We start from the raw sequence: 24,112 nt of genomic DNA on the forward strand, positions 1-24,112 counted from the left end.
ATCCAATTGTTACCAAACAAAATCACAGAAATGTTATTATCCCATGATCCATTCTTGGCAGCCCCATCAGTCTTGAATGGTTACTATGATTGCAGCCAAATCTCATTTGATGTAATTCATTAGGCGCATAGAGATCTCTGTCTTACCTGCTGCTAATCCCATTGGAGAAGAATTAAACATGATGTAATTCTCAATTCAGAAACGAGGGTGCATGTCATCTTTTTGTTGCAGTCTGAACGCTGCCAAAGTGGAAACTGATCAAAGTGGCTAATCAAAGTAGCAGAACTTCACTTTCATGCTAAATCTAGAGCTGTGTGTTCGTGCAACTGTGTTTGTTTCTGTTTACACAGAAGCTTAATTCCCTTGGGTGTGAAAACCAAGAAATGTGCAATGCACGTGGGCTGCATTATTTATGTTAAATCCTCCAGATACAATAATCCGTTCTGAGCATTGTTGGATCCTTGCTGACTGTTACAGCATTTAAAAAAAAAAAACCCTCATCCCCCTCAGGCACTTCTCTGCATGTCCGGCCCTGTAGAGAGCCAAGCGTTGTTAATTGAGTCGTTTTCTCTGTGGTGCTGTCCTTGCAGCCCTTTTAATCCAAATTGGGTGTAATGGTTAGGAAAATATTTCAGATACAGTAATAAAGAAGCTGCATGCAACTGGTGCGGCAGACAAGACCAGTCATGAAGATAAGATTGAAACCTGTTCAAATGGGACAAAACCTGTGATTTGTAATAATTGTATGGGAAATTAAATTATATTTTATCTCTTGCAAATGTGAATCATCCATAAATTCCCCATTTAAAACGCAGCTGTAATTTGTTTTTGTGGTGCAAATTGCTTTTATTAGCCATGCTAGCAGCATGACTGGAGGGAATGGCAATGTCAGACTGTGGGTCATTCGCTGCTTTGGTCCAGAATGAAACATCTCAGTGATTATTGGACGGATCGGCGTAAAAAATTTGGTGCAAACATTCATGGTGTCCAGAGGATCGAAATCTGATAATCTAGCATGTAGTCCAAAAATATGGAGGAGGGATGAGTCTAAATTATGTGTAGGTGTGAATGTGAATGGGTGTGTATGTGTTGGCCCTGTGATAGACTGACAGGGTGTACCTGTCGTCTGGCTCCACCCCCCACCCCCCCAGAAGCAAGTACAGTCAAGCACAGTTAGTTTCATCAGACACAGTGATATTGAATTTCATTTTGCAGTGCGGATGTGTCTCTGCAGGGTTAATTCATAAATGACACGAAGTCCTCAGATAATACTTGGCAGATGGAAATAGACTTTATTTAAAACTTGGCCAAGATCAAAACCAAAGGTGGTAAAATAACAGAAGGGAAAGCCGAGACATTTGTCAAGCGTAACACAGGGTAGTGATACTTCAACTTGATGCATGGGGCCAACTTTTTGGCATCCTCAATCTAATAGCCTGAGTAGTATTTCAACCCCTGCAGCGGAAAAGCTTCAGCAAATTCCAGCCTGTTCAGCTCTCTGAAATATGCTGGCAGGAAAAGCTGAATAAATGACACAAAGCTACTTTGAGAAATTTTGGACCAAGACAGATGACCGAGGGTTGCAAGTGCTGGATTATTTGTTTTCTTTAGAGCAATATCATAGGGTGTTATTTTGCTTTTATCGTTAAGAAGTTAAGAGCAGCGTGTGGCACAGCTGTACGGAGGCGAGGGCATTTTTCTTTGAACAGATGGTATTGTAATTTAGTCGTCTGGGAAGAACAAGGCTTTCCTTCATCTTTTGATTTGCTTAATTTTCTTGCTTTGTTGTTTGCGTTTGTGACACCTGGATCCACGCGGCAGGTGAGGACAGGACAGTGTATTGTTGCACTCATTTGGATTTAGTACAGTGTGCAGGAAACAAATCCAGTGCCTGAAAAGCCTGCTCTGGGTGTCAGTGGCATCCTATCTGTTACAATGGTATTGTAGAGCACAGAGGAGCGGCTGTGATACTGCTGTTGTAACATGCAGTGCCAGGCCCTCTGTTAGTCTTCAGTGGCCTCAGAGGCCAGTCCTTATCTTTTAACAACACACCTCTCAGCCATCCACTGGCATACAAATGAAAGACTCACTTAGGGGCTGCTCTCTCTCTCTCTCTCTCCCTTCTCTGTCTCTACTCACCCCTCCTCCCTCCCTCAACCTCTCGCTGTCACGCTAATCCTGTTTAGTGTTGGAAACACAGCACTGTTGCAGCATTGTTGCGCTATTGTGCTCTCCAAGATATTCTGAGTAAATGATCTACCAGTAGCAACACATGAGATATTATAGTGGCCCCGCTCATGTGTCAGACACCAAAGAAAAGAATTATATTAAAAGTGCCAACGTGATTTATAAACCGAGCATGTTTCTCCCCTCAGCTGGCTTGTAACTCATTTATAGAGTAGCGGCTCTAATAAATGGCAATAAGGTGCCGTAGTTAAAAGTTTAATGTGGTCCTTAATACCGGGCAGTTGTTGTCCAATGTGAGCGGACAGCACCTAGATAGACTCACCGTCGAGATGAGACGAGGACTCGGTTAACACAAATGGCACGTGGCTTGTGCTGAAAACTAATCAGGGTGTGTAATTCCTGCCCCGCTAACAATGTATGTGGCCTGCATCAGCAACAGAGTAATGTGTGTTATGACAGAGAACTGTCAATGGGAGGAAGCGAAGAGAAAGGTTTAATCAGAATGATTTGATTCAGAAATGGTTTCCACGTGTGGAAAGAGATATTAATCACATCTGCTCAGACGGTGGTTCGGTCTTGGATGACGTATTGCATGTTCTGGTTTTGCCTCGTTAGTGGCCTGCAGCTGTCAGGATGTTGGTCGGTCTGTGTCAGACACACTTTTAGTCTTAGTCACATTTAAAAACCGCCTCTGGTGAAGTTTTTTACCTTTGATATAATACAAGATATATCATGAGTGAAATACACAGTCAGTTACTTGACTGCGTATTTTCACCTTGGAACTGCAGTGAACCAGTGAAATCTTTTCCTATGATATGGGACTTTTCACCTTGGTTACATAGCTTCTTCTTGACAGGCCTGGATTCAAGAGATCAAACCTTTTCCACATTTTCTTGCTTTGACCTACAACCGTCTGTCTGTCTCTGAATCTATTGAAAGGGACTCCAGTGAAATCGGTTTTGGATATTCATGGTCCCCGGAGGGTGAATCCTAATGTTTTACCAACCGTGCAAACTTTCCCCAAGCTCCATGTTCATGGAGGAATTCCCACTTGGTCACAAGAAGTAGTTGATTGCCATAAAGTTAAGTACAGTCACAGTCGCCAGAGGATGAACCCTTAGCATTTTGGCTACTCTTCAAATGTTCCTGCAGCGACACTCTGCAGCAACAAAATGTCCTCTGTGTCGTCTTGGCAGATTGCCGTGGAATTCATGCTTCAGAGTGGGTGAAGACTTAAGATCTTAACGACCCTGTGGTCTTTTCTCTTTGGCAGCGTCATCAGTACGTTGTACATTTCGTCCAACTCCTTATTACCATGACGTGTAATGGGGCATAATTTCTGCCTCCAGGGGCCGCCGGTAGGTCTTTCTGATTTTTTAAGGCTGTTAGTGATGAAAATCAGCCAGTGGTAGCATGTTTTCATTACATGAAATCATGTAATGCTGAACATTAAATTTGTCTCTAAGACCCCAACTGGGCGCAGCCCTGACGTTGTGTGCGGACGGCCTCTGGACATGATGCACAGACTGAACTGGCAAAATAAAATCCAAGTTAAGGCTGCTTGACTGCCAGTTCCTGTCCGCATGTCAAACTGTCCATGAGCTGAAACTGCTTCTGAGGCTGAGACCGGTGCCTTGCACGGTGTGGGTGAATGGGTGAATGAGAGGCAAACTGCACAGTGTTTTGGATGAAAATCCCTGTATAAATGCAGTCTGGATCAAACAGTCTCCCTCTTAAATATTCCACTTGTTCCACTTGTGGAAAACAGTATAATCTTCACAGCTGTACAAAAAAATGGAGGAAACAGATCAAATAAAAGATAGTCACATGGTGTAAAATCGATGTTGAATGACAGAGAAGTAGAGCTATTGTTAAATGCCATAATATTAAATATGAATTACATGAAATGATTAAAAAGCATGTCAAGGTGAAGTCACAAAGCTCTACTGGAGACTGGAGTCCCTGTGGGAACATTATAGAAATATAAGCACATTGAGTGCTCTGTATTTTCTTTCCTTTTATAACATTAATAATATTTTCCCCATAATGTTCACGTCAGACTGAAGCAGCAAACTTTATTCATCAGGTGCGGTCTATTTGTTTTCTCACAAGAAATTCTCTGTACATCAGTAAACGATATTGCAGCTCAAATAAGAGGCTACAGGTTACTAATGAGGAGGAAAACTAAACAACATTTCAATTGAGACATGCTGTGTTATAGCAACACCCCCTGCTGTCTCCATAGCACAGGAACATAATAATGTATGTAAAAAATCCATTTAATTATTATTTCTCATGCACAAGAGAATTCATTTTGTCAATTCAGACACAAATCAAATTGAATATTTGAAATTGCATGTTTTCAGATCTCTGCGGGGTTTCAGCAGTGAAACTTGTTCCACTGAAACAACGTCGTATTAAATTGTGATAAAAGTTTGTGATATCAGTCGCTTATATGACTGGTACGGCCCACGCAGCTCATTATTTTTAATTAATCCCACCTTTTCAGTTTGCTCCTGCCAGCATTTCATGATACAGTCACCGCTGCTCTGTGTCATTAACCATTGAAAACTCAGCCCCTAAAGGCGATCACATGTCTGTGTCTCTGATTGCCTCATGAACTTTCTTTTTTCTTTTTTTTTCTTTTCAAATCAGATTTTATTTATAAGCAGCCAAGATGTGCAGTGCCTAGACTTACTGTTAATTTGTAATGTTCACAAGTTTCACTCTCCATATATAGTCCAGCTGGACTAGATGCTAGCAGTGCTAATTGAGTTTGTTGATAATAAACAGCACAGCATTCATTTTTTCATTGCAGTGCATGATGTTTACATTTATATTCTTTTTCTTCTTTTTAACCTTTTGACATCAGTTTTGTACATATGCAGTAAACTAGTAGAGACGTAGCATTGTGTCATCAAGAGGTTTAAACTCACATTAACAGAATACACCCTCTCTTTAGTCTTATTGTCACGTGTCTGTAAGAAGCAAAGCGTAGCTATGGCTTCATTTGATGTGTAGAAAAAGTCTGTGGTTAGTGTGTAGTAACCAGTGGAGACAGCTGACTGTGTCATCTTGTACAGGTTTTGACTCTCTTCATGTTTTTGTGTCTCACTTGACAACAGAGCCTCCTTTCCCGACCTGGGCTACAATGATTTTACTCTTTGTCCTGCTGAGATTCCCGCCATTCAAAATTCATATAACCATGTGTGTTTATTGCAGCGTGCAGTAGGTACTGTGCAACAGAGACATTTCACCTTTATTCTGACAGACACACAGAGAGAGAGAGAGAGACAGGAAAGTCATACACCCGGCGCAAAGCAGTGCAAAGTGCAACACAAGTGTCTTGGCTAGTTTCAGACCGACTGTCATTTTCCCGCCCAACACCCATGTAGTTTGAATAGCAAATACACTTGCGTCCATCTGAGCGCGTGGTCAGGCACATTGTCGGCGCATTGCTATCTTGAGGCTGTGGAAAGCGATGACCTTGATTGACCTCCACAGCTTTTTCCCATTCATCACCTAAATTTAGCTAACGTTTCTGTGAGTGCTTTGTCTTGTTGTTGTGACAATGTTAAAGTGAATCGTGTGCTCCAGTATTTCGTTTGGCTTCAGTCGTTCAGAAGTTGCCCATCAAACCACTTGTACCCTGCTATGAGAGCGCCGACCTCCATCAGTGGAGGGGCTGAAGCGCAGGAGACTCCTTTTACCGACTTAAGTTGCAACTTTGAACAAATTGCAAATTGCATTGTATTTTTTTTCCACCACTTTTAAATACTTAACAGTTCATTGATAAAATACAGCTGATTGTAACCTGATTCCCAGCACAGGATGTGGGAGATAAATCCAGCAGTTTTAAAGAAAAACATTTGTAATTTCTTGTACAGTAACTCTAGCTGCCACTGTTTTTTCTTTGTAGTGTTGTGAACTACTACTGAGATTATCTGAGAGCTACTGCAAGAACTCAGTCATACTTTATCCCCAAAGACCAAGATGTCAGGACAAGATGAGAACATGGGGTTGGTTGACTTAGTCTACAAAGTACAGTATCAGTCTCGTCCGTCTGATGTTAATCTCATACATATTTATGATCGGGCCTGCTTCTCGTGCCAGATCAGAATAAAACTGATGATTATTAATATCCATCAAGCAGGGCCGTCGTATTATTTGATATCTGTATCTACGAGTGAATATTGTTAGGATTTGTTCAGCACTGCTTATCAGTAGAGGGGCCCGAGTCAGACCGGATCCAAATTCTATGTTGTCTAATTGTGTTGGGTAGGGTCTGGTTTGACATGTCCAACTTTTATTGTTAGTGCAGGAGGTTGACATATTATATCATTTATATTATATAAATATATAATATTTACTTCTTACTTACTTCTGACGACATTATTATTATTATTATTATTGTATCGCTGCTTCTTTTTTTTTCCACCACGCCCGCTTGTTAATTGATTGAATTAATTGGTAGTCGACTGTGAATATATGGCACGCCGTCCCTGACTCTTATACTGCACGTAGCACCAGCTTTGTTATCTTTTCTGTTCCCACGCTTCAGAGCTTTTCAGTCTGTCTGCTAGAAACTCCCCAATATGTAACAACACCAAGGAACTTATCATCAGCAGTGGATGGCTACATGTCGGGGAGAGGTTCATTTTACAGAAGGCAAACTGAAGATGTTAATCAGGAATGCATGTAATGCCTGTACGATACAGTATTATGCAACGTAAAATGACTCAAATTACAGCCAAAAAAATCACCATTACGTTGAATAAATCTCAAAACATAACAATGATGGAGCATTATGAGCTTCACAATGGTCACATTTATTTTGTATAGCAGCTTGATTATGTTAAGCTGTGCAGTAACATGGATTATTTTTTTTATTTTTTTTATTCTGGGACTTTAAACAAAACTACAAATGTTCCGAAAGACACATTGACTTTCTTGCTGATGCATTTTTTTCTGAGATTACCTTGTTCAGAAATCATTTCCACAGTCCACTTCCCCTCTATTTGCCACTTACAGATCTTAACAAACAAATATTAAAATGTTTTTACTGTCGTCAGTGTTGTCATTGTTATTATCTTTGCCAAGAACTATTCAAAATTTGCCAGGGTAATTATTTTGTCTTTTGTGTTTCAACTGACAGGAAAGAGGTCATGGTGGGAAATTGCAAATCAAAGTCTACAATTTATCTGCCGGTTGAAAAGTGCTTTTAATTACAGCCTTTTTGACAAAATTGCATTGCTTTTTGAGAACAGCCATTTGTATTGTTTTTCAAAGGTGGGGTTCAAGGGGTTTACATTGTGAAAACTACAGTTATTGACTAAACTTAGTCCCTGCATTAGCATGGGGAATTGTCGACTTTGCAAAAGGTCTTGTAGCTGCAGAACTACAAAATGCCAGGAGGGACTTGAATTCCCTTTAAGCTACCTCTAGACAAATAAAAGAGAGCTGAGAAAGACCTCTGCAAAAACCAACGGACCTCCCACTCACACAAACAACAACAGGAATACAAACAAGTGCTGAATACCACTCTATGGGAGGAACAAGGAGAGGTTTGAGGATATAAAATGGACTTCTGTAATGCACCTGCCACAGTTTAAGAAAATAAATGTTTAAAGGTCCCGTATTGTATAAACATTTCCGTGATTTTTTTAAATTATAAAGCAGGTTTAAGTTCTATATTAATACTGTGAAAGTGTCAGAGTGCTCAGTCCACAGAGAAATGCACACAGCCTGTATTCAGGAACTGAGCCTTAAGACGAGTCATCATGAGCTTTGTGATGTCACAATGAAGCAGACGCTGCTCTCAGTCACGCCCCGAGTCCTGCTCCCCTGGACCTGCCATCCAACCTTGCAGGATTTGGTTTCTCTTAGTATTTTCCTGAAATCTGCTATGTTTTTATTCGATTGCTCATGAAACAATCAGCCAATCAGAAGAGATGAGGCTCAGAGCTTCTCTACTGATTGGCTCATCGACTTATTGTTACGAGAGCTCCGGAGAGAAACCTGAGAGAGGAGATGTAGAACTACACTGAGATGCCTTTTGGCTCTTAAAATCATAAATATATCTTCTTATGGATCAACACAAGAAACCTGTAAAATATGGGACCTTTAAGCAACTGTTGCACCAAACCTAATATTTCAAAAACAAGAAACAAGGAAGTCTCATGACATCTTTGTTGAGAGTCACGTGTAGTTCCTTCAGACATACTTCGTTACTGGAGGATTAAAGATAAAAGAGTCAATTCAAATACTGTCATTTGGCAAATGCATGTTTCTAATCAGGATTTAGGGCCTTAATAATAATATTGATGTGATGAGCATTTTCTGCCGCTGCTAAATCTTACAGACGTTCATTTCAAGCATGCAAATCAGGGGCAGATGGAATTAGCCAGGAAGTGTGTGGGGGATGAGAGATGTGTCGCAAGGGGTCGACGTCTTTTGTGGAACGTAAGTCCCATTTATCCCAAATTAGGACGGGTGCGGCACTGGTTTCCCTTTGATGTTCTTCTTGGCGGGGGCCTGGGTGGGTTGCACACGCGGGGGGGGGGGGGGGGGACGACGGGGCAGATTGCTGGAGCACAAACAGATGTTCAAGGCTCATCCTTTGAGGTGGTGATGAAACGTAGCCACAGCGAGAGTCTTTACATCCTACTGTCAGTCAATTGACACAGAGACAAGGGCAGGGCTGCAGTTGGCACTTTAATGCCGCTGCATATGGGCTGCTATTTCAACAGCCGCAGAAGAAGCAGTTTGACCTATATCTGTGCTAAGTTGATGGCTTCTGTGCCCTGCAATGTCTTTTCAAAAAGATACCCTATAAGAATTTGATGGATAGGAATACAATCCGTAATATAAAACCATGATTTGGTAATAGTTCTCATTTAATCGTCCTCCAGAAATAGTCGCAAACTGACATCAGAAAGCACAAAGCTGCTCCTTCTCTACTTATGTCTGTTCGACCTCTTCACTCTACATTTCAACAGGTTTGTGATGTTGCACAGGTTGTCATATCAACATCTCTTCGCTGTCAAAATGTTTACTGGTGGTCTGCCTTTTGTGCCTCACCTAACCTTTGCATTTTATCTGTGCTTCCTCAGGAATATGACGATGGCTACGGAACGGCTTATGATGACCAGGGATATGAATCGTACGACAACAACTACAGTAATCAAGGACAAAAGTAAGTTCTGCAGTTTTTTTCCTAAAGCTCCAGGAATTGACTTAAAATCAAAGCTGAACTAATCAGTATTTTTATATTAATAATGGGTCAAATGACTGTGTAATGTGAAAGGTAACAATCATGAAGAACCCACAGATAATTAATCACCTGACTCTCCAGCTCCTCTCAGCCTTAGGGTGCGTTTTAGGCTGTTTCAGCTCATTGTTTTGGTTTTATTTTTGCTTCTCTCTCAGTGCTCTCATCAACCTCATTTCCAGCTGCTGACAGCTGTTTTCTGTTGAACATAGTGGAACATTTAGCAGCTAAAGAGCTAGAGATTATATATTAATGCATGCTAATGCATTCACTACAACATCTGTAACAGAGATAAGTAATATACAACATGTCGGCCTTCAAAAATGTAGTGATTGAATCAATTAAAAAACGGTCCAACATTAATATTCTGTGTGGTGATAGAATTCAGAATTTACAATCATGTGTTTCCATTATTTTATCCGCCTGACTTAAATGAATGAAGATGAATGAAGGGCAGATAACAAACACCTCTTTGTACGATGCAATACAATTCAACTGCATCAGCCTCCACACTGACACATACAGTAGAATCAAGAATCAACACACTCAACAAAACGTTATGGCCTTGATGAAGTTAGGATTTACTGTTGCATTAGTTTGAGCCAGGTGTAACTGATAAAGTGTTAACTGAGCGTACTGAGTTATCTTGTTATCATGCTTCAGAGTTCGTAACAGTGCACTGGATTAAAGAGCACTTGAATATGTACTGAGTTGTATCAATGTCTTTCAAAGTCAAGTTTATGAACTGCATCTGAGGTCGTGTGAGGTTTGCTGCTGTCTGGCCATTGGGCTTCAGTAAATATAAGACAATACAAGGTAAAATTGAGATTCTTGAGGGTTGAGAGCAGCTGGATTATGGCGCCTGAGCCGTTAGGAGTCATTCATGCTCATTTTCTTCTAAAACTCTAAAGAACACTTCCTGTTAGTGAGGTTTCTTGTGAGGTGTGAAATGTTTTGATTGACCTTTGAGTTGGTCTTTCAGATTAACTGAAAAGAAGCAGAATTTAACATTGACTAATTCCAGTTTGGCCTTAAAAGTAAACCGCTCCCTTGCAGCCTCAGGGGAATTAATTGCAGCTCATTATGTTAAATGTATTATCTTCGTTTTAATCGCCCTTAAAAACATCTGGCCTGAGGTGCATTTTCCTCAATGTGTTTCCCGTGTCAATGCAAGACAAACAGTCTTAGTGGTATGTTGCTCCATATAACCGAAGGTCCTGCACGGCTAAATGCAGAATATTGATTTTCTTATATCCAGGGAGCTATCACACTCTCCAAGCCACACAAGGTCAAAGGCTTTCGCTCTGGTTTGTTGGTGTCCCACTGTATTTCATCAGCGCACAATGTGCCGCATTTATGTATGCCTGTGTGCCACTTCAAAGAAAGAATGATAGTTGCCACATTTAGTGTGTCAGAAATTGGATTGTATTGGCAGCGACAGGAAAAAAGGAAAACAGACACAGAGAAGAAAAGAGGAAAAAAAAAATCATTATTCTGTCCCTTGGCTTTTGTAAGTAGAGTGGTCAGTTTTTTCTTTTGTGGAGGTGTCAGGATGTATGTCACCCAGGCTTCATCCATCTTTTGTGCTATCTCTCTTTTTTTGGAGGAGGAGGGGGGGCAGTTCACACACCCACACGTACAAGCATTCCTCTTCCTCTAACACACCGAGGGATGTATCATGAAGTGGTATAGAGATGCTCGCTTGGTGGATGCAGGTCTGCCTCAGGAATCTGCAGCTATTTGTTTTAAAAGGAAAGCAAAGCACAGAGGGGGAGAGGGTGGTGTGGAGGGGGTGGGGTGGGGGGGCTCTGGTGGCAGCACAGAAGAAAAATGGAGTCCATCATGTAAAGGCTGGAGGCTGGGTCGACTCAAAGAGATTTTCATGTCTGTTATCTGGTGGGAGACGAAGCAACTAATAGGGACCAGACAGCTAAGTATGCGCCTCCAGAGACAGCTGATTCACTTACTTCTTCTCTTGTTTTCTGTCCTGCGTCCTGGATTTGGATGAAAAGTTACTGTTAGTGCAGGCTCACATTATGCATGTACACAATTATACAAGCTTAACACAGCACTTCAGTGATATGATCGGCCTGGGATTGATCTTTTTCACGGTGTGTCCACAAACACTTTATTTTTGAAGTGTTGAGCCTAAAGAAGATATATTTGTGGTTTTAAGAACCAAAAACCGTCTCAGTGTAGTTTTACATCTCCTCTCTCAGGCTTCTCTCTGGAGCTCTAGTAACAACAGGTTGGTGAGCCAATCAGAAGAGAGGAGGCTCTGAGCCTCTGAGCCTCCTCTCTTCTGACCGACTGTTTTCTGAGTAATAGAATAAAAATATATAGCAACTCTCAGGTAAAACCAAATCCTGCAAAGTTAGACGCTGGGTCCAGGTGGGCAGGGCTTTGGGATTGGCTGAGAGCGGTGACTGCTTTGTTGTGACATCACAAAGTAGGAGAAGTCCTGACGACTCGTTTTAAGGCTCAGTTTCTGAATCCAGGCTGTGTGCATTTCTCTGTGGACTGAGGCTTTGATACTTTCACAGTATTAATATAGAACCTAGACCTGCTTTATAATCAAAACAGACTTGAAAGTCTCACTTTATACAATATGGAACCTTTAAATACTTCTATTCCAAACCACAGGATCATATTACAGTGCATATTATGTGTCCATAGTAATCCGCTCATTACCTTTAATTATTGCATTTTAAGAACAGGGAATAATACTGCAACATAATACCGTGCCTCCCTCCGCAGCTTCCTCTTCATAGTCACAATCCTATTTAGCTTTATGATGGACAAAGGTGCCTTATTTTCATCCCGAGCCTGAGGAAAGTCATAGCAGGTCCCAGCTGCTGCAGGACCTCGAGGAGAGTGTGTGTGTGTGTGTGTGTGTGTGTGTGTGTGTGTGTGTGTGTGTGTGTGTGTGTGTGTGTGTTTGTGTGTGGACAAGAAGGCTCTCCTAACAATGTTTCTCGCAGCCTAAGGAGCTCCTACTCACCAATCTGAGCTCTGACTGCGTGGCAGGATTTCAGTTGCCGGAGGATAACAAGCAGAACAATTTACAGTCTCTCTGTCATGGTATTACCCCGATGGCTTATGCTAGAAACAGGCCTGCCATTTGTGAACACGAAAGGAGAGAAAGAAGGAGGGGGGTGTTAGAGGCTGCCTATAATGCTGCATCAGTGGATTTACTGATACCTTCATTAACTTGAAATATATATTCCATGTAACATGCAATTCAGTCGGCTGTGGGTGGTGATCACGGTTTGGCGAGTCAGTCAAATAATTAAGCAGTGTTTTATCAGTGGAAAAATTAAATCTGCACTAAACTGAGGGTTTATTCCACTTTTATCTTTAAAAAAAAAATCAGAGCTGTTTTAGCTCTTCCAGACAAAAAGACCATGTACTGGTGCTAAATTAATAAATTACCATCAGAATATGATGTGATTATTAGATTTGGTAAAACTGCAAACGATCGTTTTCTGAAATCGTCTGAATTAAATTTAAATTAGTTTAGTTTAAATTGAAAATTAGTTCATTACAGTCCTGATAAACCTAGTCCTGTAGCAATTACAGGTAACGTATGCAGTAAACAAAGGTATTAAAAACACTGCCCCCGAGCGCTACTGATGCTTAAGAACTAGATACCATGCAACAAAAAAAAAGATTCTCCATTAAAAGTCAAACGCTGTGTCTCAAATTGGATATTTCAGTCAGTGCGCTGACATATAGTACGCTGTGTACACAGTGTAATCACTGGCATAGTGTGTGGATTTCAACACTGCCCTTGTGCGACGTGTCGTCCTCCTTCTTCGCTTCCTGTTTTCACAAGTTTGAAAATACGTTGGAGGTCCCTCCCCTTCCTCTACGTAGCCAAGATGGCGCCCATTGAGGGTGAGAAGTGTCCATCATTTTACCCCCATCTGGGTATTTATACTGCACTGCATGTTGCCATACTCAAAATAGCAAGTTTGAGTATAGATGTACGCAAACTTAAAATTTTATGTTTTTGGTTTTAGTATTCTTAGCCGAAAAATGTACGTCAGTGTTGAAAAGCAAAAGTACTTATTAGGACAAAATCATTTATTTCGTCCTATGACTTTGTCCTAATTGTCTTTGTTTACAGCAACAATAAAACCTCATGAGTTGATAGAATGATTTTGTAGCATTTTACAAAGTAACTAGTTGAGGCATAAATTAATAAAAATTATAATATAGTCGTCTGAATCACAGTTGGGTAATTTACTTAAAAGCTACTATAAATCTTTAGCTACTAAATAGTTTTAATAATAATATTATATAAAATTATTCTCATAGTGGTTTTAACGTTGTACTTCGCTGCAGAACTCGAGTCCATAAACTCTGTTACTTTACATCTGTGTGTCGCTGCTGAACAGTGAAGATGATAAAATCTTAATGTTCTCTGTTGTTTTAAACTGATGCAAAATGTGATGCTGCACATTACCGTACACAAAATTAAATAAAATAAAAAACATTACCCACTGACAAATGAGACAAGACAACCTGTGTAACTATACTGTACACATCCTGTCACACAGAGCAGCTAGAATTGAGTAATTTAGACGTAATCAAATTTGAAAGGCAAATAAGGCACTCACAACCTTAAGACATGAGACTTAAACTAAAAAGCAGTTTCTCGACGCCCTGAAGACATTTCACAACATTTAAATCTTTCAGAAGAGAGCTGACGCCTCGGGGAACCTCGTGGAAAGCTACCTCAGCATGACAGCCATGGCAGCTCCCAGATCACAGCCTCCACTCACTGTGTTTATCCACCACAGAGTACTGAGCTACCGTCTGTTTTGGAGATGCGGCGGAGGGGTTTCATCTCGGGAGAGTTTATCGGGAGCCGCAGCAGTTAGGTACCAATCGAGTGCTAAGGTCAAGGAGGCTGGAGGAGGCTGCTTGTGTGGAGAGCGTCTCAAATTTTATTAGCAGAGAGAAGGTGATGTCTCTGTAGGGAAATGAGAGGGATGACAGCTGTGGCACAGCCCTGGCCGGACACTCGCTGAGGTCACGGCGAGGTCGTCTCTCTTGTAGCTCCGGCACGATCAAAGCATTATTTCGTACTTGACACCTCAGAGACTGCCGGCTGCCGACACCTCGCACCTTCCCTTGCACCTTGCTTTGGTACGCTACATCGTAGGCTAGATCCCAGAGGCCCGCGGGTACACGGATAGCTGTGTGACAGCGTTTTAAAGGGCAGACGCATCCCTGAGGAACAACTGTAAATCTTAGTACAAGAAGACGGACACAGAGGAGGAGAACAGAGGAGGAGAGTGGCTGGATTTTTAAGTTTCTCTGTGTTGCAGTCTAGGATCAATTGCTCAAAAGAGCCTCAACACCAGCATGCACACACAAACCTCCAGTCTGACTATTATTCAGCAAATCACTTTGGGGCTAGTTACTCATTTTTTATACTGCAAAACGCTGCAAAAAGACTATAATACATCTGCAGGAGCTGAGGTGTGAATATTTCCGTCGGATCGTCGTCAGAAACACCTCATTATCAAACACTGAAAAGCAAGATATCAAACAGTTTCAACTTCCTTGACAGTTCTGTCAATGTAGAATCTTTCTGTGTGCGCACACAGACAAGAACACTCATTATACAACACAAAGGGAGGGCCGGAGGTGGCTAACAATAGCTAATGCTAAGGTACATTCACAGGTATGCTTGTAGCTCTCTGCGTACTGCTGTAACATAAAGAAATACCACAGAGCATCCAGCTCTCTGCTATAAAACGTGGTCATTACAGCGGTGAATCATCGGGTCTCCCAGCAAAGTACCACAGGGGGCAGTGAATACAGAAGTAGGGACAGGGAGTTTATGATCTGTCTACACGGCTTTACATCTATGGTGCTGCCAGTGGTAAGCTGGTCATCAAGGCAGCTCAGCAGTCAGTAATGGAGAAGTGAAATTTGGAGACGGTTCAGCGAGACAATAGTTGTACTACTAATAGATATCGACCCCAAAGCTTGTCAGTATATGTTGATATTATATACAGCACATGTATGTTGTTTTGATGAAATTGCATGTATGAATTAAAGATATGTCATTAACATACTATATATATGTTAGACCACAGGCTATATACCATAATTCATCACATAGATGTGTTTTAATATATGTGCACATACAAATTTTACTATGGGTTTCCTGCATGTTATAAACTTATAGCTTCATATATGAATTGAGGAAAAATAAAAACACAAAAACATATCAAACATTCATAAAAGCTTTCCAATAAAATAATGTTTTAAGACGCTAATGAAGCCGCCGTTCTGACATCAGTAGGTAGACTGCTCTAACAACAAAGGCCTCGTCACTCTTAGTCACTAGCCGAGACCCGCTGGGAATAACCGGCAGAGCTCCATCCACCGAAAGTGAACGCCCATAAGTCCACTGGAATTACTGTATTTTCTATGACTCGAAATAAATCCACATTAAAAGCCGAACCGTCTATGCGCTGATAAACAGAAATCTACTGATAAGAATAGTTTTCAAGATGTCAAGCAGGGTGAGACCAAAGAGCTCATGGCTTTGATGATATGCTTCGTCAGGGGGTCACCGAAAGTCGGTACGATTCCTCCTCTGGGAACCACAAACTCATTTCAATCCATATGTATTGTAGTGTTATCGTAACCCTCTGCATCAGTTTGACCTTTCTAGAGTTGACCGTTTGTTTAGAGTTCTTTTTCCCGTGTGCAAAGTAAAAACTGTATATTCCAAGTACATAATGAAAACCATTTACAGTAGATTCACAGTGGGGGTTATAATGGGAGGCCAGTTTTTGTTTGTGTTATTGAATTATAGATGCTAGAGTACTGACTTGTTCTGTCCTCTCGTATTGACCCAGGATGAACGTACATGTTTGCAGTTAGTTCGCCACAGCTTTGTCTTCAATCGTCAGGCGATGCTAATCGTTTGCTCCTCGGCCTTTCTGAATGCTGCTGATTCGAGGCCAGCTTGTCGTGTCAGAGCCTTAAGGCAGACAACATCAATTTAAGGCAATGCATTGTATTTTTTTTTTATTTCTTTTTGTATTCGTAGTACAGATTGGCTGTGTTTGCCGTCTGCTTCTAAAAGACCTTGCCGTTGCTTCACAGATGCCGGGTACCTCGATGCGTGTGTTTTCAAAGGAGACAGTTCGTCAAGATGAGTGACAGGTGCTGTGGCGGGAATTGGACCATCTGAGGGGACGCAGGGCGGGATTTACGCCTCTCTCTCTGTCTCAAGACAAAGAGTGGCATGTTGTAAATTTAATGCTCTTTCAATAAGACATAACAAAGTCTCTCACAGATTCCAGATACATACGGGTCTTCAGATCAGAAAGAACACCGCGGACTGATTCGACTTGAAGAGGCGGTATTTTCCCTGAAGGATGATTTCATGTACTCCCACCCCCCCAAAAAAAGAAGAAAAAAAAAAGTAGCATAAGTGGTCCGCTCAACACCAGAAAGAAGAACTCATTTATAAAGTCAAATCTTTGCCGTAGGCCATTTTGTCCCTCTTTGTGACTCTTCAGCGGGGGGTCAGCAGCGGAGATAGCTTTGCAATCAGCCTCCACATTTAGCAATCACCAGTGTATCCATAAGGAAGTTTCCATTTGAAATTATGTGAGCTTCATTTCATACTAAAAAGGTGGGAAAAAAAAGAAAAGAAAAAAAAAAAGTTAGTCCTGCAATTTTATTTTTTTTCATCCATTTTCATTGTATTGTTGTCTGTGGAAATCACCACTGAGCCACATAATCAGAGCATTCAGTGTGGGGCTTTTTTTTTCTTTCGCTTTTTTCTACTTTTTCAACCTTGTGCTCAGAATGAATGAAAAACATGATTACACAAGAGGCGTCGAGGAAGGATTTGCAGTCATGATCAGTTAAAGTATGCAAAATGCAAGAAGGAGGCTAACAGAAGAAGAGCAGCCTCTCTCTCCACATCGGAGCGGCGACGTGTTACTACCTCTGCAGCCTCTGTTCGCAATGTCCTACAAGATTTCTTCAAATTTATCACAGAGGACTGGAAGAGTAATGGCAATGTAAGAAAACAAAGTCCACCGGGGACATGTACTGCATCATGCAGATTTAACACTGCCATCTGTTTCGTAAATGCCCAGGAACGGCAAACATCAGTGGTTAAGACAACGCATTTACAGAGAAGACAGATGTGCCGGAGAGGCAGGGTCTTTACCTGTGGAAAAGTAGGCCTGGAATCAGATGCCTGATGAAAGAGACACACTTATCTAATATGTGTTGTGTTTGTCTCTCCTCGCCGGCGCTTCAGACAGATTTTTTTTTGTCCCCCCCCCACTCTTCTTCTTCTTCTTCTTCTTATTCTTCTTGGCCAGTGAAGTTGAGGGAGACACAAAGCAGCGGATGCCTTCTGCTAATGAATGTCAAATCAAAAGCCGACCTATTTAGAAAGTCAAAGCACTTTCGCACCTATGACAGGGCGATGTCTCGAGTGAGATCTATCCTCCCAGGGCACCTCAGCTCATGCTCGTGTTCATGCGGCCAGCTGCACACGTCTGGCTCGGTGAGGCTGTGATTTGGGATCAATGATGATAAATGTAAAAAATGTACAAGGTTATGGTTCTGAGGCAGAGGAGAGGTTTTCAGGTTAAAGTTTTTTCTTTTATCTCACATCAACCATCCAGTGACCAGAGCTTTAATATTTCATCTGCGTGATGATACAGTTTTATGTGGAGATACAGTATATCAAGTATATCATCCTATTGTGATCAGGCAGTACAGCACGTAAAGATTTCTTGCTGTTAACATTTGTCAATTTAAAAAAATTACAATGAATCCTGTTTAAGCAGCAGGGAGTTAACTTCATGTTTAATGCTAAAGAGCTAAATGCTAAGATAAATGATAGAGATGAATTGGTCCGTCACTTTAGCCAACAGTATCGCAAACTTGACCTATATTAAACGAATAATTTCCTCCACCAAGGAAATCATGTTTTCACTCGTGTCTGTTTGTTTGTTTGTTTGTTTGTTAGTTTGTCAGCAGGATTAGGCAAAAAATGACTGAACCGATTTACACCAAACTCGGCGGAGGCGTGGACCAAGGACGAACCCATTAGATTTTGGTGCAGCTCTGGATCATTTAGCATGAATTTGAATTTTTATCTGAAGTCTGGTGTATGTTGTTTGACCTTGGTCTTGGCGGAGGTCTGCGCTCTCTGAGTGACCTTCTAGTTTTCACTAACATTTTTATATAAAATCCAAAAATTATATAAAAAAAAACAACATTTTTCAATGATCTGCTCATGTCGCATTTGGAGGTTGATCGTTTTGGTAATACTAATAAAATTCTTCTAAATTGCCAAATAACATAATAAAACACCTTTTCTCACCAAGTATCCCTTCCCATTAGAACTTCACTTTACACTGAAAATCTTTACTGTATAGCTTTAATAAATAAAAGATGTTCAGTTCAAATCTTTAAATTCCATATATACAGCCTACAGAGACCGAGTCGATGTTGGACGTGCTGTAGGGCAGTTCGATTCTGACAAACCTTTGACCACACGAAGTAGAATTTTACCAGAATCTCTGACCTTCAGGACGCGTCTTATGACTCACCAGTCTCTGTAATTGAGAAGAGAAGGTAACTACGGAGAGAAGTTGTGTAGCAATATTGATAAAATGTCACCTCAGAAATTAGAGGCGCCTAACAGCTTTTGCACTCTTCTCCTTTGTGCAAAGAGCGGGTCTGTACTGGCTGCTTTTATTGGTCTTTTCTACCTTTAGCAACAGAGAAGTGTAAAGGGTTAAGTGAGCTTTTACAGGAATCTTGGCTCCCAGTTTGTTTGTGAAATAAATGTATAGGAAGTAAATTGTGGGGGGAAATGCTGACAGCATACAGCATGTAAGCAAGCCTCTGAGATGGTGTTAGCAGAGAGGTGTAGTGTCCTGATTTGTGTTATCTGGATGTTTTTTATTGCTGAATATGACAGAGCTGTACAGGAGAGCCCAAAATAATCCAATGTTTCTCATACTTCACAATATGTCTGCAAGCACCTGTGAATTGTGGCAAATTGATTTTCTGACATTCATAAAAATTTATGTTTATTTTTAAACCCCCCCCCCCCCGCGTTTTAGCATAGTGTGAAATCTAATTATTTAGTATCCTGTCAGGGCTTGTCTCGGGGTACACAACATGACGAGCCAAAACATGCATTCAGTTGTCACATGTCTCTCTGTCTCCCTCTCTCTCTGTCTCTGTCGGCCAATGAGTGTTGTCAAGGATATTGCAGCGACTTGACATCCGTGGCAGATGCACAGTGGCACCTCAGCCACGAGGGCTGACTGGAAACCTCGCGCTCAGAGAAACAGCAGCTGGCCTAGCTTCTTGCAGGGAGACTACATTAGCACGAGGGGAGGGGGGGGGAGCCTTGTTTGCTCCTGCTGGCTTGGCATTGTTTGCAGTTGAATTATGGACTGTGTAAAATTTATGCTAAGCCTGACTTAAGGCACAAGCCTCTTTAGGGAGCTGTCTCATGTCTCATTGAGCCGCTACAGTGCTCTTAAAATGATTCCTCCCACTGTCCTCAATTGGTCATGTTGTCTTGTTCATCCTCACCAAGAAAATGTTGCAGAAAACAATGAAGGAGCCAATCAGTTTGTCATGCGCTCGCTGTTGAGAGGCATTATCAGTGGTGGGGCGGACGCTGAAGAAAGGATCAATTCTCTCAGATTACAAGGAAGCAGTTTTTTTTCACTTACCTTGACTCGTCTAGAAAATGTTACAGTTGTGTTGCGCAGGTATGAATGTTTGTGTTTCTGAGATTTTTTTCGCCTCCACCCCAAAGTATTTATACACTTCATTTATGTAGGAAGTCACATTTAGATCAAGGCATTAACAGCAAAGATACTAAATTTTTGTGATCTAATTATACATTCAGATATGTATTCATATAAACAAACAGACGTAAAAACAATGATCAGCGTGTATATTCAAATATATTTAAATATGCATATGCATTACACTATACACTAATACAGTGGAGGTGAATCCAGTTTTACTTGCGATGCTCAAAGCAATTATATTAAAAAAAAGTAAATAAAAAAAGTCAAAGTAAAGTTTTGTGCAAGACACAATGTCCCAGTGTCTAATCCACCGAACACACTGTGAGAAGTTTGAGCTGGAGCTACTGTCTGCTAAAAACAACTGTTGACAGCGTGTTGTTTGGATTATTCAGAATAACAGGAGAACTGTTTCTGGAAAGATGTGTTGCAGTTCTTTTTTTTAAATTATTTTATTTAAACAACTGAAATTCAGTTCACTTCTGTTGAATTTAGGTGAAGACGGATCCTTTAAGTTGGACAGCGGCTGTTTCGTCCTAATTTAGTTTGAATGAATGAAACTAGATTATATAAGACAAATAAAGCAGGTTAGCCAGTATGCTAGCTAACACACAGCAGGAGTTTAGCTTTATCATTTTGCCAATTTTTAGCATTTAGCATAACATTTATTTTTTAAGTTTGTCCATGGACTTTGGCAGGATTAAAGCTTATTTTTCTACAAAATGAACACAAAACATTTAATGGAATATGTGCTGTGTAATGTCATTAAGTCAAATAGCCTACTCTATCTTCATACAAACATATGATGGCACTTTATGAAAAGTAATGGAGGAAACACAAAGAGCTACATCTTCACTGTGACCGTGAATTTATCAGAATATATAAAGAGGTAGGATTAATGAAAATTGTGAATCTGTGAAGATTAAAAATTACTTTTTCACGATGGTTCGGCTTCTTTTCATGTGGTAGATGAACTGCCCAGAGAAAAGCAGACTCAATAGCAGACTGAATTTGTAGAAATTGATTTCCTGGAGTGCTGCAAACTGCTGTAATCTGATATATGAGTGGAGTGTCTCAACCCTGACTCTTGGGCCTCGGTTCGGCTTTTGAAGATCACACCGCGAAAAGCTACTCCATTACAGTAACAAGAGCAAAATGTAATTCGTTACTCCCACACTGGTGTGTCATTACTGTCACCTTTTTGCCCTCAGCAGTCGGGCGGTGTTGATGTGGTGTGTTGGCACTTTGGATGGTGCCTACAGCTCTCTAATCCGGAGAGCAGAGAGGTGCTGCTGTCGCTGACAGACTGACTGACAGGCAGGCGGAGAGGACCCAGCTGTGATGGCTGGTGTCGGCTCAGTGGCAGCCTTATGATGAATTGCCTCTCTTGAATGATAGCGCTGTTACTGGATGATACTGACGCAGGATTGTTCTGTCAGCATCTCACCGGCAACCGCAAATAAAGAAATAAATAAGTAAGCGAGAAATGAACCGCTATGCAACTCACCTCCCCGTCTTTTTATTTTTCATTAAAGTTGCCACCTCTCATAGATCTCCATATGCACTGATATGGAACTGGAGGTTGGTGCAGAAATGCGCTGGAGGAAATTGCCTTGTAGAACCACAAATGTGGCCGAACTTTTGAAAGATTGAAAGCTGCCTCTTGTTTGTTTTGTTTTTTTGTTTTTTTACTTTTATATCCAACAGAGTATATCTGACAAAACACTTCCTGTGTGTTTTTCTTTGTTACCACTGTGTAAATAACTGCATATGTGATATGTGATAGCATTTGACTTTGGTGTTCTCCAATAATACAGAAAATAAGTCACTTTCCATTTATTTGTTGATAAGTGCAATTAGTTTGATACAGAATGTATTTTTTTCCCTTCTTTCATGTTTATTCTTATATTCATCTCGCTGTTCTGTTTGTTTACAGCTCAGATGACTACTATGAATACGGACACAGTGGGGAATCGTATGATTCATATGGTGAGTTGCCGACCTCTTCTCCTGCAATATATCTTCTGTCAGTTGTCAGAACAATATCAATTTATAGTCCCTGACTCTGCACTGCTGGCTTCATCTCAGTTGCCATAGCACCTGGGTAATTGAATGATGTCTTAGACACATCTCAAAAGTCCATAATAATCAAATACTGCTTCAGTTCATCTGGCTAATTGGGTTTGAGTAGTGCCACCCAAACTCAAGAGCAATTAACAAACTCAGAGACAGACACAGATAAGGCAACAGACCAGCAGAATACAATGATGTCTGCATTAATGCTCATCCTAGAAAACTATATCTCTTTATCTCTTTATCTCTTATTATCAGCTTTATCATGCTTAGTTAAATTTAGAGGATAATCCACAATCCAAGTCTTCCTTCCCCCAGCCGCCGCCACATTTAATACACCAGAGGAATGATAACAACTTCTTTTTTAGTTCCAGGTGACTCCAGTTTGTTTGTCTGATTCTGATGCAATCGGCTCAACAGAACAGCTTTGTGTTTGAGGCCACTTTAAATAAAACTGGTCTTTAGTTTGGAAGATGTTCATCGTGTCTGAAAAGACGTGTCGATGGCTCCAGTTGCCACGGAGTTCAGACAAAGTTAACAGCACTAAGATAATGTTCAAAAGTCCTGTGTCAGCTTACTGTCAGATACAGTGAAAAGTGGGCCAAGGTCATTTCTGCCGCAGCACTCGAATGACAGAAGAGCTAATATACAGTACGGTACAGACGGCCATGCTGCTGTGCAGCTGAAGGTTGATCCGTCACTACTAATGTAGGTGCAGCTCCTGTATGAACTGGATAATACTTGGCCAACCACTTGCATCCTTGATAACAACCTAGGTGATGACTGGTCAAATGCCAGAACTAGATATGTGTAGCCAGGAAGGAATACAGGCTGCACAGAAACAACTCGACGTATTAGCTTCATACTTGTTACCTGTTACTTTGACTATGATGTTGGTTAGTGGCATCAGGCCCTGACAAAAAAAAGCTGCAACAAAAATTTCTAGTAGCACAAAGCAAACTGAGTCATAACGAGAGAGTCAGATTCAAAATGTGATATGTGTGTGTGTGTGTGTGTGTGTGTGGGTGTGTGTGTGGGTGTGTGTGTGTGTATAGAACATTGTCAATAAACCTAAAACTAAAATGATTTGATACATGTGTTTGTGGCAGATATTTACACTGTGTTGTGTCCCATTTAATTCTCTAAAACAAACTATTCCGTCAAAGCTGCTTCAGATATCAGGACAGATTGTTGTAACTGAGAAAACCTTTGAGTTTTAATCCAGCTCTCAGACAGTCAGTGACCGAATGCAAACAGAAAACATAGTTACATTTTAATTTCGGCAATGCATCATTTCCCTGTGTTAGAAACAACTGAGTGTCTTCTGCATCATTAAACACCTATGTGTGTTCTTTTAATGCTGCAGAGATCTGAATGTGTTTTTAGAAGTTAAGTCGTAGGGAAATAAAAACTTTCCCAACTTTTCTGACCACACAAAGTGGAAGAGCTGAGCAACTTCAACTCATTAGGGGGGTGCGTGCACATAAAATACATTTTAAAAAACCTGCTGCCGCTCGGGTCACGCACAGAGAAGGCGACAGTTCAAACAAAACAGATAAACAGTGCTGATGTGCATCCTTGTTCAAGGTAACACAAGGTTACCTTGGTCTATTTCTTCAAAGTGACTGTCAGTGAAAGGGTGACAGGTTTAATTAAGGGGTATTGGCTGTGTGCTGCCAACAGAGAGCCTGTACCCAGAAAAAAACACAACCCTTTGTGAGCCTCAGCTCTAGGGAAGTCTCGG

The 24,112-nt window shown here is 41.0% G+C and overlaps 1 protein-coding gene across 2 annotated transcripts in view; it reads left to right on the top strand.

Moving 5' to 3' along the window:
- khdrbs3 (KH domain containing, RNA binding, signal transduction associated 3) overlaps nucleotides 1–24,112 on the top strand; it is a 101,987-nt gene that overhangs the window by 70,549 nt on the left and 7,326 nt on the right. For both annotated transcript variants that reach the window (XR_008829921.1, XM_056399832.1), the window contains 2 exons: nucleotides 9,300–9,382; nucleotides 22,232–22,284. Coding sequence is in view for 1 of the 2 variants with exons in the window: in XM_056399832.1 (XP_056255807.1) it covers nucleotides 9,300–9,382; nucleotides 22,232–22,284 (136 nt within the window). In the remaining variant the exon portion in view is untranslated. The remainder of the gene's footprint in view (nucleotides 1–9,299; nucleotides 9,383–22,231; nucleotides 22,285–24,112) is intronic.

The sequence above is a fragment of the Seriola aureovittata genome, chromosome 16 (genome assembly GCF_021018895.1).
Source record: "Seriola aureovittata isolate HTS-2021-v1 ecotype China chromosome 16, ASM2101889v1, whole genome shotgun sequence".
NCBI classification, from domain to species: domain Eukaryota; kingdom Metazoa; phylum Chordata; class Actinopteri; order Carangiformes; family Carangidae; genus Seriola; species Seriola aureovittata.